Source organism: Thyridium curvatum (genome assembly GCF_004353045.1).
Source record: "Thyridium curvatum strain D216 chromosome Unknown NODE_40_length_362384_cov_81.811220, whole genome shotgun sequence".
In the NCBI taxonomy this organism is placed as follows: domain Eukaryota; kingdom Fungi; phylum Ascomycota; class Sordariomycetes; order Thyridiales; family Thyridiaceae; genus Thyridium; species Thyridium curvatum.
Window position 1 is genome coordinate 52,745 of NW_022156795.1, and position 11,558 is coordinate 64,302.

Here is an 11,558-nt window from a genome sequence, read left to right on the forward strand (position 1 = left end):
AAGTGCACCGTGCGTGGGCGGGTGCCACCCTCCTGGCAACCCCACAATCGCCCAAAAAAATTGAGAGAGCGAAGACTCATCCGACACCAGACCACAGCTCGTGTGCAGGCATTGTACCTCGCCCAATTCGGCCAGCATTTTCTCTTGGTGTTGGAAAACACTCCATCTTACATCCTCCAGGATCACCACATCGCCAGCCTCAAACACTCCAGGCACGAACTCGAGGCGATTGTCTGTCTGTACTGCGGCTCGAGAGCCCTGCAAGGCGGTGTTACACTGCCATTGTCAACCCAATTTCTTTCCGCTTTGTTGCTTCCCTCCCCGCTCCTCCAAGATGCTCCGATCCGCTCAGGCCAGCAGGGCCGTCAAGAAGGCCCTGTCCCAGGTCCAATCGACTTCACCCCGAACTCTCAACTCCTACACTGGCGTTTCCGTCATCTCAGCCTCAAGGAAAGCCGTCTACGGCTCAAGGAATCAGACAACTTCGGCCAAGACCCAGACCGCGTATGTTCCGCCACCTCGAGTTCTGTCGACTTCCCGTTCTTGTGACTCACGTCTGGATTGGTGATATTGGCTTGCTAACATCGACATGCCTTCATGATAGGGACGCGCGCGCAACCCCGAGCCCCAGCTTCAATGCAAAGGAGCGCAGCCATGTCCAGCCTCTCGTCAACCCCCGCCAGGCCGAGATGGACGAGTCGTATGTGTCACCGCCTGCCCTGCTGTCAGACCGCCCGATTGACCAATTCTTGGATACAGTTTCATTGGCAAGACTGGAGGCGAGATCTTCCACGAGATGATGCTGAGGCATAACGTCAAGCACGTCTGTATGTTACCGCGTCCTCTTGTACAAACTCCTGCAAACGAACAGTGTTGCTAATGCGTGACTCACAGTCGGCTACCCTGGCGGTGCCATTCTTCCCGTGTTCGATGCCATCTACAACTCGCCACACTTCGACTTCATCCTGCCTCGCCACGAACAAGGCGCCGGACACATGGCTGAGGGCTATGCCCGTGCATCTGGCAAGCCTGGTGTCGTCCTTGTCACTTCCGGTCCCGGCGCGACCAATGTCATCACCCCTATGGCCGACGCCCTTGCCGATGGTACGCCCATGGTCGTCTTCACTGGTCAGGTCGTGACGAGTGCCATCGGTAGCGACGCCTTCCAGGAGGCTGATGTTGTCGGCATCTCCCGCCCTTGCACCAAGTGGAATGTTCTCGTCAAGAGCGTCGCCGAGCTGCCCCGGAGAATCAACGAGGCCTTCGCTATCGCCACCAGCGGCCGCCCCGGCCCCGTCCTTGTCGACCTTCCCAAGGATATCACCGCTGGCGTCCTTCGCCGAGCTATTCCCACCGAGTCGGCCATCCCTAACATGCCTAGTGCCGCTTCTCGTGCTGCCCAGGAGCTCGGAAGGAGGCAGATGGACCAGTGCCTGCGCCGTGTTGCCGACCTGATCAACGTCGCCAAGAAGCCTGTCATCTACGCCGGCCAGGGTGTCATCCAATCCGAGGGCGGCGTTGCCTTGCTCAAGGAGTTTGCTGACAAGGCCTCGATCCCCGTCACCACCACCCTGCAGGGCCTCGGAGCCTTCGACGAGCTGGACGAGAAGTCCCTGCACATGTTGGGCATGCACGGTTCGGCCTATGCCAACATGACGATGCAGGAGGCTGATCTGATCGTTGCTCTTGGTGCTCGCTTTGACGACCGTGTCACCCTCAACATTCCCAAGTTTGCTCCCGCTGCCAAGCAGGCGGCTGCCGAGGGTCGTGGCGGTATCGTCCACTTTGAGGTTATGCCCAAGAACATTAACAAGGTTGTGCAGGCCACCGAGGCCGTCGAGGGTGATGTTGCCACCAACCTGCGAAACGTCCTCCCCATGGTCAACTCCAAGACCATGGCTGAGCGCAAGGAGTGGTTCGACCAGATCAACGGCTGGAAGGCCAAGTGGCCCCTGAACGCTTACGAGAAGGCCGAAAGGAGCGGCAAGATCAAGCCCCAGTCCCTGATTGAGGAGCTTAGCAACCTGACCGCCAACCGCAAGACTGAGACTCTCATCACGACGGGTGTTGGCCAGCACCAGATGTGGACTGCCCAGCACTTCCGCTGGCGCCACCCCCGGACCATGATCACCTCTGGTGGCCTCGGAACCATGGGCTACGGTCTGCCCGCCGCCATCGGAGCCAAGGTTGCTCGGCCTGACGCTCTCGTCGTCGATATCGATGGCGATGCTTCCTTCAACATGACCCTGACCGAGCTTTCGACCGCCGCGCAGTTCAACATCGGCGTCAAGGTGATCGTGCTCAACAACGAGGAGCAGGGTATGGTCACCCAGTGGCAAAACCTGTTCTACGAAGATCGATACTGCCATACCCACCAGACCAACCCCGACTTCCTGAAGCTTGCGGACGCCATGCACATTCAGAACCGCCGCGTGTCCAAGCCGGAGGAGGTTACTGATGCCCTGAAGTGGCTTATCGACACCGAAGGCCCTGCCCTTCTCGAGGTCATCACGGACAAGAAGGTGCCCGTGTTGCCTATGGTGCCGACTGGATCAGGACTGCACGAGTTCATCACTTGGGATGCTGGTACGTGCTCTTTTACCAATTTATCTATGCATCAAATCTCAGGAGCTAACAATCACTTTAGAAAAGGACAAGGCGCGCAGGGAGCTCATGCGTGAGCGCACCTCTGGTCTCCACGGTTAAGCTTGATGGTGTTTCCGCTTGCTAGTCTTTACCAGGGTGCCTTGTGTTACTATTTTCTCGGCGAAACAAAAGTCGACCCATCGTTTCGTTCGCCATTTATCATTGGATTGGCACTCCTACAATGCCTTCGAATCCTTGATGATCTGTTCCTGCTTACCTGGGGAAAGGGTCTCAAATAGTAGTCGGATGCCTACCCATTTGCATCCGTCAGAGCCTGGATTGTGTCTCATGGGTATGGGACCTTTCCATAGCTGCGTCAAGTCATGGGATGGCTTGTCGTTTGGGAGGGATTTCAGTCCCTCTTGAAACATGGAGTGGACTTGCTTTTTTTTTATTTTTTTAGCATTTTGCCGTGATGCATCTGGCAAATTCATAGTCTTGTTTGAACTTTGGAATCAAAAAGCAAAGGATTTGCACGCTACACAATACCAGTTTATTTTGGATTACTATCAGTTTTGACAATGGCGTGATGTCCACCGTGAGCCTCCTCCTTACCAGGACCTAAGATTCGAAGAGATGACCAGCCGCAGCCTTCAAAGCTTCTGCCGCCGCGAAATACAGCTGCGGTCCCACGCTCACCCTAGCGATGCCTATCTCCGCCAGGTCCTTGGCTGACAACTCTGGCGCCGGCTTGCCGGGACCGGGAAGCGCCAGCGAGACGTTGACCCTCCCCTCCAGGCCCCTGACCATCGCCTCCACCTCCTCTCGCGTGCACGGCCGGGCCTGGGGCCCGAAGATGAAGACGGTCGTGGCGCCGGCCTCGAGGTACGCCCTGCCCCGGCGGATCGCCTCCTCCAGCGTCCCGCCCTCCATGAAGGTGTCGGAGCGCGCGTTGATGACGAAGTCGGGCAGGCCGGCCTCGCGCGCGGCCCGCGCGGCGGTCCTGATCCTGTCCACGGCCGTCGCCTCGTCGGCCACGGCGGCCGAGTCACCGCCGGGCTCGCGCAGCGTGTCCTCGAGGTTGATGCCCACGGCGCCGAGGTCGATGACCGCGCGCACGGCGGACGCGAGCTGCGCGCCGTACCCGTCCTGCAGGTCGACGGTCAGGGGCTTGCCCAGCGCGGCGGCGACGGGCGCCACGGCGCGCACGGCGGCGAGCTGCGTCGGCAGGTCGAGCTCGTCGTCGGTCGCGCCGGCGGCCAGGGCGACGGAGTAGCTCGCCGTCGCGAGGGCGGCGCACCGCGGCAGCGCGCCGACGACGCGCGCCGACGTGGCGTCGTGGATGTTGGCTAGCAGGAGGGGCCTGCCTGGGACGTGGAGGGCCTTGAAGGATTGGGCCTGGGCGTTGGAGGCTTTCATTGTGGCGGCGAGGGGTTTGCTGGGATGGGGATTGTTTTGTTTGTGCTAGGGTCGTTGAGGATGGGGAGTTGGTGACGATCGTGTGCTTGATGAGAGATGGCCAACCTTATGAGTCAAAGGATGGGGCGCCGAGGCAAGCCTTTGTCACCCGTTGTAAGCCGCTTGTCCGTGGACATGGAGCGTGCAGGTTTGCTATCAGGCGAAACGGCTGTTTTCAAGTATTCTGGGGATGATAACAGGGACTTTTGTTAAAATTGATCGGTCATGTGGCATGCGATGCGATGTACAAGGGTTGCTTGTTCGTACTTCTGATGATAGTCGTTGGCGATGCTTTACATGCGTATAAGTGGAGGTGGTCGACGAGGAACTTGCATCCACGGAAATCAACCAAGATGCCTTATATACCAGGCTTCACAACATTTCCATCAATATGGCCTCCATAATAGCTAAAGATCGAATTGTGAAAGACTTAATGGATGAGCTGCTACTTCATGCGGGCTGTACGCAACCGATCCCTAGAAAGATGCCCCTTTCTCGTGCCTGTTGGGCAGTACTACTTCATCCCACCAAATTGGGTCTGCTCGAGCGCTAAATTTTGTGAAAAATTATATCCTTGGAACTTTGCAACGTGTCTATTCGAATAAGTTAGTTCTCGATCTACATATTAGGTACGAGTCGAGCTACGCCGTAAACTTGGCGCAGTCAAAGAGATACAATCAACACAATGCCCGTGTTCCAGACACACTATAACCGTTCCCAGGATATGGATGCAATTACTATTGTGAATAGACCAACCACTCCCATGATCGCAAGGACCTTCAAGCCTGGAATCGGTTCCGGACTCTTGACCTCTCGGCCATAGTTCAGCCAGTCCCCGATGAGTCGCTCATCCAGACATCTGTGTGCGCGAGTTTGCAAAGGCTGGATGCGCGAGATATCTACTCTACACCAGACACAATCTGTAAAGCCAGCTTGACGGGAAGATTCATGCTCAGGGCCAGCAAACATATGCCTGTTTTTCCAGTCACTGATGTGACGCAGTCGTGTTTGGTAAAGAGTCAAAATTCACTTCTAATGACTCTTCGGCAGCCATATTGCGCAATTCTTTACCTCTTATCAAGCAATATTTATTCCCTTCAACTTCTTCTCCTCTTCCAGCACACTTGCAACATTCGACGCGCTAGTCACACTCAACCTACCACCATGACGCAAACTCCCAGAGCATGGGATCCCAAAGTGGTGCTTGAAGGAGACTCCATCAAGATTGATGACTTGAAGGTTTCATTTCATCGTACTATCCGTGACCACAAGGATTATTACGATAATGCAATCCCAAAATCAATGCCGGGTGCAAACCAGGAGACAGAGATGTCTGAATCGTCAGCCTGCTCACTCCCAGCATCAATGGGCCGCTTCCCGTTGGCAAGATGCGATGACTATCGTCAGGGTCTGCCTGACGGCATGGAAAACGAGGGAGGCATCTTTTTCCCAATGTATCGTAAGTCTGTTCCCATGCTCTTCTTCGAGTCGCCTACACTCATCAATCTCCTGGACTCAGAACGCGAAGCTATGTGGATTAGTTTCGTATCAGATAACACCTACGCCATAAAAGTCTTTGCGGGCAACGTCAATGCCATTTCTGGCAAGCCAGATACCGCAAGTCACGAAGAGAATCAGGCGACAAGGAAGGACTTAACCCTTCAAGACTTTGTCGTCACTCCTCATCAACATTGGCTGGATGGCGTCGCTACCGAGGCCGGCAGAGTACAGTTCGTGGCGATGCCAATGGGCTCGGGTCATTCCACCGGGGCACCAGTGACCGGGCAGGACTCCGTTGGTAGACTGAGCTTCGAGGTGACTCGACTTGACCGGATGCCTTGGGAGGCCTGCCGAATGGACAACATTGACATCGTTGTCAGGCAGAACCCCAGAGTGAATATTTCTTGTTGCCTTCCTCGAGATTCGTTTGTCATGCAGTTGAAGGAGATGATTGAAGCGAAGGGGGGGGGAGTGTATTATATTTATTTTCGGGGCAAATTCCTGGATGGTAAATGATTTGTTGCCTTCTGGTAGGATCAGGCCTACGATACCGATACGGTCGCTTACACTCCATCCTCCAGACCACCGCAGACTCCACGAGTATGGCATTAAGGAGGTAATGAGATTTGCTTGCTTCCAGCTTTTAGAGGGATATTTCTGACATGTCTCTAACCCTAGGGATCGCAGGTTTGCTTGAATGTTCGACGCTACCCAGCGCCCTGGGCGCACGTCGCTTACTACAAAGCGCCTGCTGTGACCAGAGGTTACATCAGGCAGAAGATCGCGAGGATTCCCTTCCACAATTACCGAAAGACAACCTCCGTCGCCTTTAGCGTACGGATTCTCGACAGCCGTCTTTACGAGCAAGCCACTGGTCGGGCCCCTCCTGCCAGTCCCATCACTCCGGAGCTGTACGCCGAGCAAAGACTTCCTTTCCTCGAGCTCTACGAAGAACTGCCGGCTGCCCCCACCGATGGAATTGTTGGCGTCAAGGCCGTTGCAACCATCGAAGGAACCCTGGACGAGTCTCTCCCCAATGACATACTCAAACGCGATGCGGTTACTGGTGCCGCTCTGCCCGGCTGGCACTGCAAGGGCTGTGGACAGCATATCCACCCTGCTTACACGCGGTGCCACACTTGTCAGAAGGCACAAGTTGCTGAGAGCAGTGACGGGTTCAAAGGTGTGAGTCCAGTCGGTATCCTCAACCCGACGAGACCCAAGACACTTCTGCGGCTCCCTTGGGAGGTTGATGAGGGTACTCATGGGGATATCTAGTACGAGTCCGGGAGACTGGAGCTGGAAGCAACTTCTTTGGACTTCGCGGACCTGTTGGGCTCGAAGAGCTCTGAGAATTCAATCTTTCTTGGAGCTCTCTTTTTCACTTCTGATATCATCAAGATGGACTGAGCTCAGTTGGACGGATTTTGCACTTTGAACACAATTGCTTTGCTGGGCTTTGAAATGCGGGTTGTGTTTTGTATTCTAGATAGTTCAACTAAAATGAAGATGAAGTTCTGTCAAAACTCCAATTTTAGGATAAAGGGTGATTTGATGAATATGACTTACCAGATGTTGATCACTTGACACTCGCACGATCAATACGAGATATCAGACCGGGGAATGAACGTAAAGAACTGTTTCTCAACTTGCTTAACTCAGATGTATGCAATTGAACATTGAAGCTGATCCTTGAGACGGAAGGTGTACCCGAGATTCGTCCAGTGGGGCAATGGCCGTTCCAGCTTTATCGCCGGTGCGTGGCCACATGCAGCACTTGAGGCCCACCAAAGAAATCGGAATACGGAGCAGCTTTCCTCCCTAGTCTGAAATTCTTCTGACAGTTCAATTGATTGACACTCCATCAACCCATCGTTAATTGCTGCAATTGGGAACTACCGGAGCTTCCCACCCCTCGGTCGATACGCAAGGGCCTGTCTCAGTACTCCTCGAGTGGCTCTGACCAGACATCACTGCCGCCGCACGCACACAGTGCTGCTTCACCGCACCACTCGCCCCTTACGCACCTACTGAGAAGGGTCCAGCAACCGACAATCGCACGCGACTCCCAAGCCTCACACCGGGAGGAGCACGGTCGACATCGACGAGGATTCCAACCCCTCTCGCTGAATCGACAGTCTCGAACAACCTTCATCATGGCCTCCCTCCCCGCCCTCCGCGGCCTGGCGGCCAGGTCCTCCTCGCAAGCCTCCTCCATCCTCCAGACCTGCATCAGGCCACTCGCCTCAACGACATCCCCCCCGACCGCCGCCGCACAAACGACCTCGCCGCCCGCGTCGGCGGCCCGACCCCTGCACACCACCGCGCCTCTGCAGGCCCGCAAGCCCAGCTCCTCGCACCACCAGCAGGCCGACCCCAAGATCGTCAACCTGTCCAAGGGCCTGCGCCTGACGAGCTACATGCCGCCGCCCCTGCGCATGGCGCGCAACCGGCACCTGCGCCACTGGACCATCCACCGCGCCTGGCTGCTCTTCCGCCGCCGGCAGCGCGAGGCCCGCGAGCGCGACCTCATGCGGCAGTACCAGAGCATGCACAACGCCTGCGAGGAGCTGCGCCGCACGGCCGGCCCGGGCACCCGGGAGACGGGGTACCTGTACCGCGTGGCCATGGAGAAGAAGGGCGTGTTCGGCCACCACGGCGTGCCGATCGAGTACGCGCGCCCGCAGACCGAGACGCCGGCCCGGGAGCCCTGGAACCACGACTGGAAGCGGTAGATAGGGGGGGCGTGTGAGGACAGCAGGAAAGGAGGAGCGGTGGGCCTGGTGGGAGAGAAACGGGTGCTGTGTGGTGTAAAAACTTTATGTCTTGATAAAAATGACGTCTTCACTATGTCCCTTTTTTTTTTTGAAAGACCACTTTTGTACAATATTACTGTAGTATGCATATGACATAGGCATCGCGTCTTCAATGGAGACAGTCGAGGAGCGGGCTGAATAAGAAGCAAAAAAGATACGCTTGTATTAGCCATTTGGTCAAGATTTCTTGTGGTGGTGCATTATATGCCATCTCTCCCCTTCCCCATATTTTGCAAGACTTCGAGACATGAGACAGTCTGCCTATGCGTTCCATGTCCCCCTGAGATCACGGGCTGGTGTCTCCATGCTTTGTGCTCTCAGAATGACCCATTCGCTTCTTCTGGGCCAGTTGCAGCCTGCTTTCGATTCGGAAGCCCAACCGCGTCCTCCAGAGGAGACTCTATAGCGTTATTAATACAATTCGTATGTCGTCAAGTGTGTGTGTGTGTGTGTGTGTGTATGTGTGTATCTGCCGGCCAGCCTTTCCTCTGTCGTTCTGCTGACGCTATAGGACTGCTCCCAGATCCTCCGTCTCGGTGCGGCCCTTTTGTTCCACTTCATCTCCCAATATAACGAGCGGTCCCGTGTGCGATTTTCGGTCATCTTTCGTGTATCGTTGCTTGGTATCGCTTGCAACGCATTCGTCAAAAAGTTTTCTCGGGGCTGAGCTTTGGCGGTTGTTGCTCATAATATGACGCAGCAACCACCGCCTTCACCCCTCTCGAAAGTAAGCAGCGCCGCTCTCGTGGCTGCCTCAAACACGTCGTCGACGCCCTCGCCCGAGAGACTGGAGCACTCGAGGTATTTCCGTGCGCCAATTTCCCGCGCGGCCACCTCGCCGTCGTGCTGTGTGACGAAGCGGAGACTCTTCTTGCGCATCTCCTCAATCGCAACCGGGTCTTCGCGGAGATCCTTCTTCAAGCCGACCAGGATGATTGGTACGCCGGGGCATCGTTCGGTCGCTTCCTCGATCCACTAATGACGCACCTTCGGTCAGTCCATGTACGACGTTGGCAAGATGGCGAGTGGCTCCTGGCTGTCTTGGAAGCAAGATATGGGAGATTGCCAAGTCGTACGGAGAGCAAGCACCGCAACGACGGCGTGGGGGCGAATTCTCAGTCCACATAAGGACGGAATCAGGGGGTTGGAAACTGAGCCGACAAAGAGAGAGGCTCACCTTGTGCTTAACGTTGTCGAGTGAGTCGGGGGTGTCGACCGAGAAGCCTATCAGCAAGACATGCGCCTTGGAATATGCCAACGGTCGTAGTCGTTCGTAGTCCTCCTGTCCTGCCGTATCCCATAGTGCTAGTTGCACGGACTTGCCGTCCACTCTGCAGTCGGTCACATAGTTCTCAAACACCGTGGGAACCTGTCGTCGTACGTCTTCGCATTAGCCAACGTCTGAGACCGGTGGGACGAAGCAAGCTAGACATTGCGGTGGTCCAGATGGATAGAAGCGGTGAAGAGCTCGGGTCGCACGAGAGAGAAAATGCCATGACCGACTTACATAGTGCTGTTGAGAGAAGAGAGAAGAAGAATGGTTAGCTGTCTGGCGAGGCACGCGGGGGAGAGCGGCAGCGGGAATCCCAACTTACTGTGGGGAAGTAGCCCAATGTGAAGACACTGAGCAAACTTGTCTTGCCGCAAGCTCCGTCTCCTATGATGACGAGCTTCCTGGAGAGACGGGAGCAATATGTCAGCTACCAATTGACAGGGAATCAATTGAAGGGAGCTAGGAGACTCTGGTCGGCCCATGGGCTGGGGGTTTGCGGTCGGGCGCGCCGTACCTTCGGATAACGTTCTGAGCGTTGCCTGCAGCTGCCATCGCGGGCGACCGAGTCGACTCTGATCGGGGGGGTGGTCCTTGACCTCGGCTTGCCAGATACGCCCAGAACAGTTCGCGGGATGGGACGGTCGAGAATGTCGGGTCGGTTGGATCGCAGGGCAATTGCCGGACTGGAGGGAGGCGCGGGAGCGACGGGGGCGTTTATGAATGATTTCCAAAGGGGAAAAAATAGGGGATGAGGCAGATCAACAGACAGCGGCGGGCAGCTTGACGGCGGAGCGTCGTAATTATGGAGACAAGCACAGCACAGCACCGCACCGTACACAGACAGGCAGGTTGAGTGACTCTCCCGGCATTCGCCTGTGACAGGGGAGGGGGGGGGGGGGTCCAGTTCAAGATTTTCGGCAAGGAGCCCTGGAACATTACTGCGCTGTGCGTGGGTCGACTTTGTTACAGCGCTTACCTAACAGTGCCAATAGCCGCGCCCAAGATGCGTAGGCGATCTACAGTTGAGCTGGAGCCTTGGAAATGGATCCCGACAGGCAGCCCTGGAGGTCCTGGAGCGTCGGTCCAAGGCGTCGGTCAACAAATGACAGGGAATTGGCAATTCTTTTCGATTCAAAGTCGAGATCACTTCCCCTGGATTGACATGGGAACTGACCACTGCTCCACCTCTGAAGTTTTGGGTGAGTGCCTGCGAGGTGAAGAAGTCCTACGAAGTCCTGCCGGCTACATGTACGGAGTACCTAAGGTAGGTAGTTAAGGTAGGTTCATGTAGGTAATGCAGGAGGGAGTAACTCCGATCAGTTCAGTTGTACCGATTGTCAGGTTGAAGCAGGACCAGATCGAGCTTCAGACCTGCGTTCCAACATATTTTCGCTCAGCTCCCCCCCTTACACAGCTTCTTCTCTTTATGTCTACATACGTCTGTTGGCCCTTCACGACTGGCTGGTAAACGATTTGTGCTGGCAGCACAGGGGGTGTTTTGCTCTTGGCTGACAGCGGCCCCAGCCTACAACTTGTGAAGTAAAGTAACGTTCAGCATCCGTACGTGAAAGAAGCGGCCTCCACACATCCAACGTCGCTGACAATTAGCCAGAAGAAGCAATTGGGGACTATGAATAGCTACACTAGCCCCCTTGAGGCGTCCCATAGCGTGGGAGGCAGCCCCAGCTGAACGCCGTAGTACGTGTAGGTCCGTCTTGTAAGGGTCTATTTGACGCCCGTACAGAGAAGCCAGAAAAGTGTCAAGAGAGAGAGGCAGCCCCGACGGCGCGCATTAGCATGTCAGACCTCAACTTCTGCATTTTCTGGTCTGCAACGTTTCAGAGAAAGACTCAGCCCGCTGCAGACCGCTTGTCATTACCCAGTACGATCGATGTGATTGACATCATGAACACAATGATGGAATA

The 11,558-nt window shown here is 55.7% G+C and overlaps 5 protein-coding genes across 5 annotated transcripts; 3 read left to right on the top strand and 2 right to left on the bottom strand.

Annotated features, from left to right (window-relative positions):
* Positions 1–334: 334 nt before the first annotated feature.
* Positions 335–2,706, top strand: E0L32_006818 (uncharacterized protein; the record flags this gene model as incomplete). Its single annotated transcript, XM_031141493.1, has 5 exons — positions 335–504; positions 605–700; positions 760–827; positions 895–2,586; positions 2,648–2,706. 5 exons carry the CDS (start codon positions 335–337, stop codon positions 2,704–2,706), a joined length of 2,085 nt encoding a protein of 694 aa, XP_030994117.1.
* Positions 2,707–3,207: 501 nt separating this feature from the next.
* E0L32_006819 (uncharacterized protein) lies at positions 3,208–4,005 on the bottom strand (the record flags this gene model as incomplete). The annotated part of the gene is made up of 1 exon (XM_031141494.1): positions 3,208–4,005. The coding sequence occupies one exon, from the start codon at positions 4,003–4,005 to the stop codon at positions 3,208–3,210; it is 798 nt and encodes a 265-aa protein (XP_030994118.1).
* Positions 4,006–5,208: 1,203 nt separating this feature from the next.
* E0L32_006820 (uncharacterized protein) lies at positions 5,209–6,822 on the top strand (the record flags this gene model as incomplete). The annotated part of the gene is made up of 2 exons (XM_031141495.1): positions 5,209–5,859; positions 6,223–6,822. The coding sequence occupies 2 exons, from the start codon at positions 5,209–5,211 to the stop codon at positions 6,820–6,822; spliced, it is 1,251 nt and encodes a 416-aa protein (XP_030994119.1).
* An 878-nt stretch (positions 6,823–7,700) lies between these two features.
* E0L32_006821 (uncharacterized protein) lies at positions 7,701–8,279 on the top strand (the record flags this gene model as incomplete). The annotated part of the gene is made up of 1 exon (XM_031141496.1): positions 7,701–8,279. One exon carries the CDS (start codon positions 7,701–7,703, stop codon positions 8,277–8,279), a length of 579 nt encoding a protein of 192 aa, XP_030994120.1.
* Positions 8,280–9,044: 765 nt separating this feature from the next.
* Positions 9,045–10,185, bottom strand: E0L32_006822 (uncharacterized protein; the record flags this gene model as incomplete). The annotated part of the gene is made up of 5 exons (XM_031141497.1): positions 9,045–9,335; positions 9,538–9,691; positions 9,742–9,785; positions 9,956–10,034; positions 10,148–10,185. The coding sequence occupies 5 exons, from the start codon at positions 10,183–10,185 to the stop codon at positions 9,045–9,047; spliced, it is 606 nt and encodes a 201-aa protein (XP_030994121.1).
* Between the last annotated feature and the right edge of the window lie 1,373 nt (positions 10,186–11,558).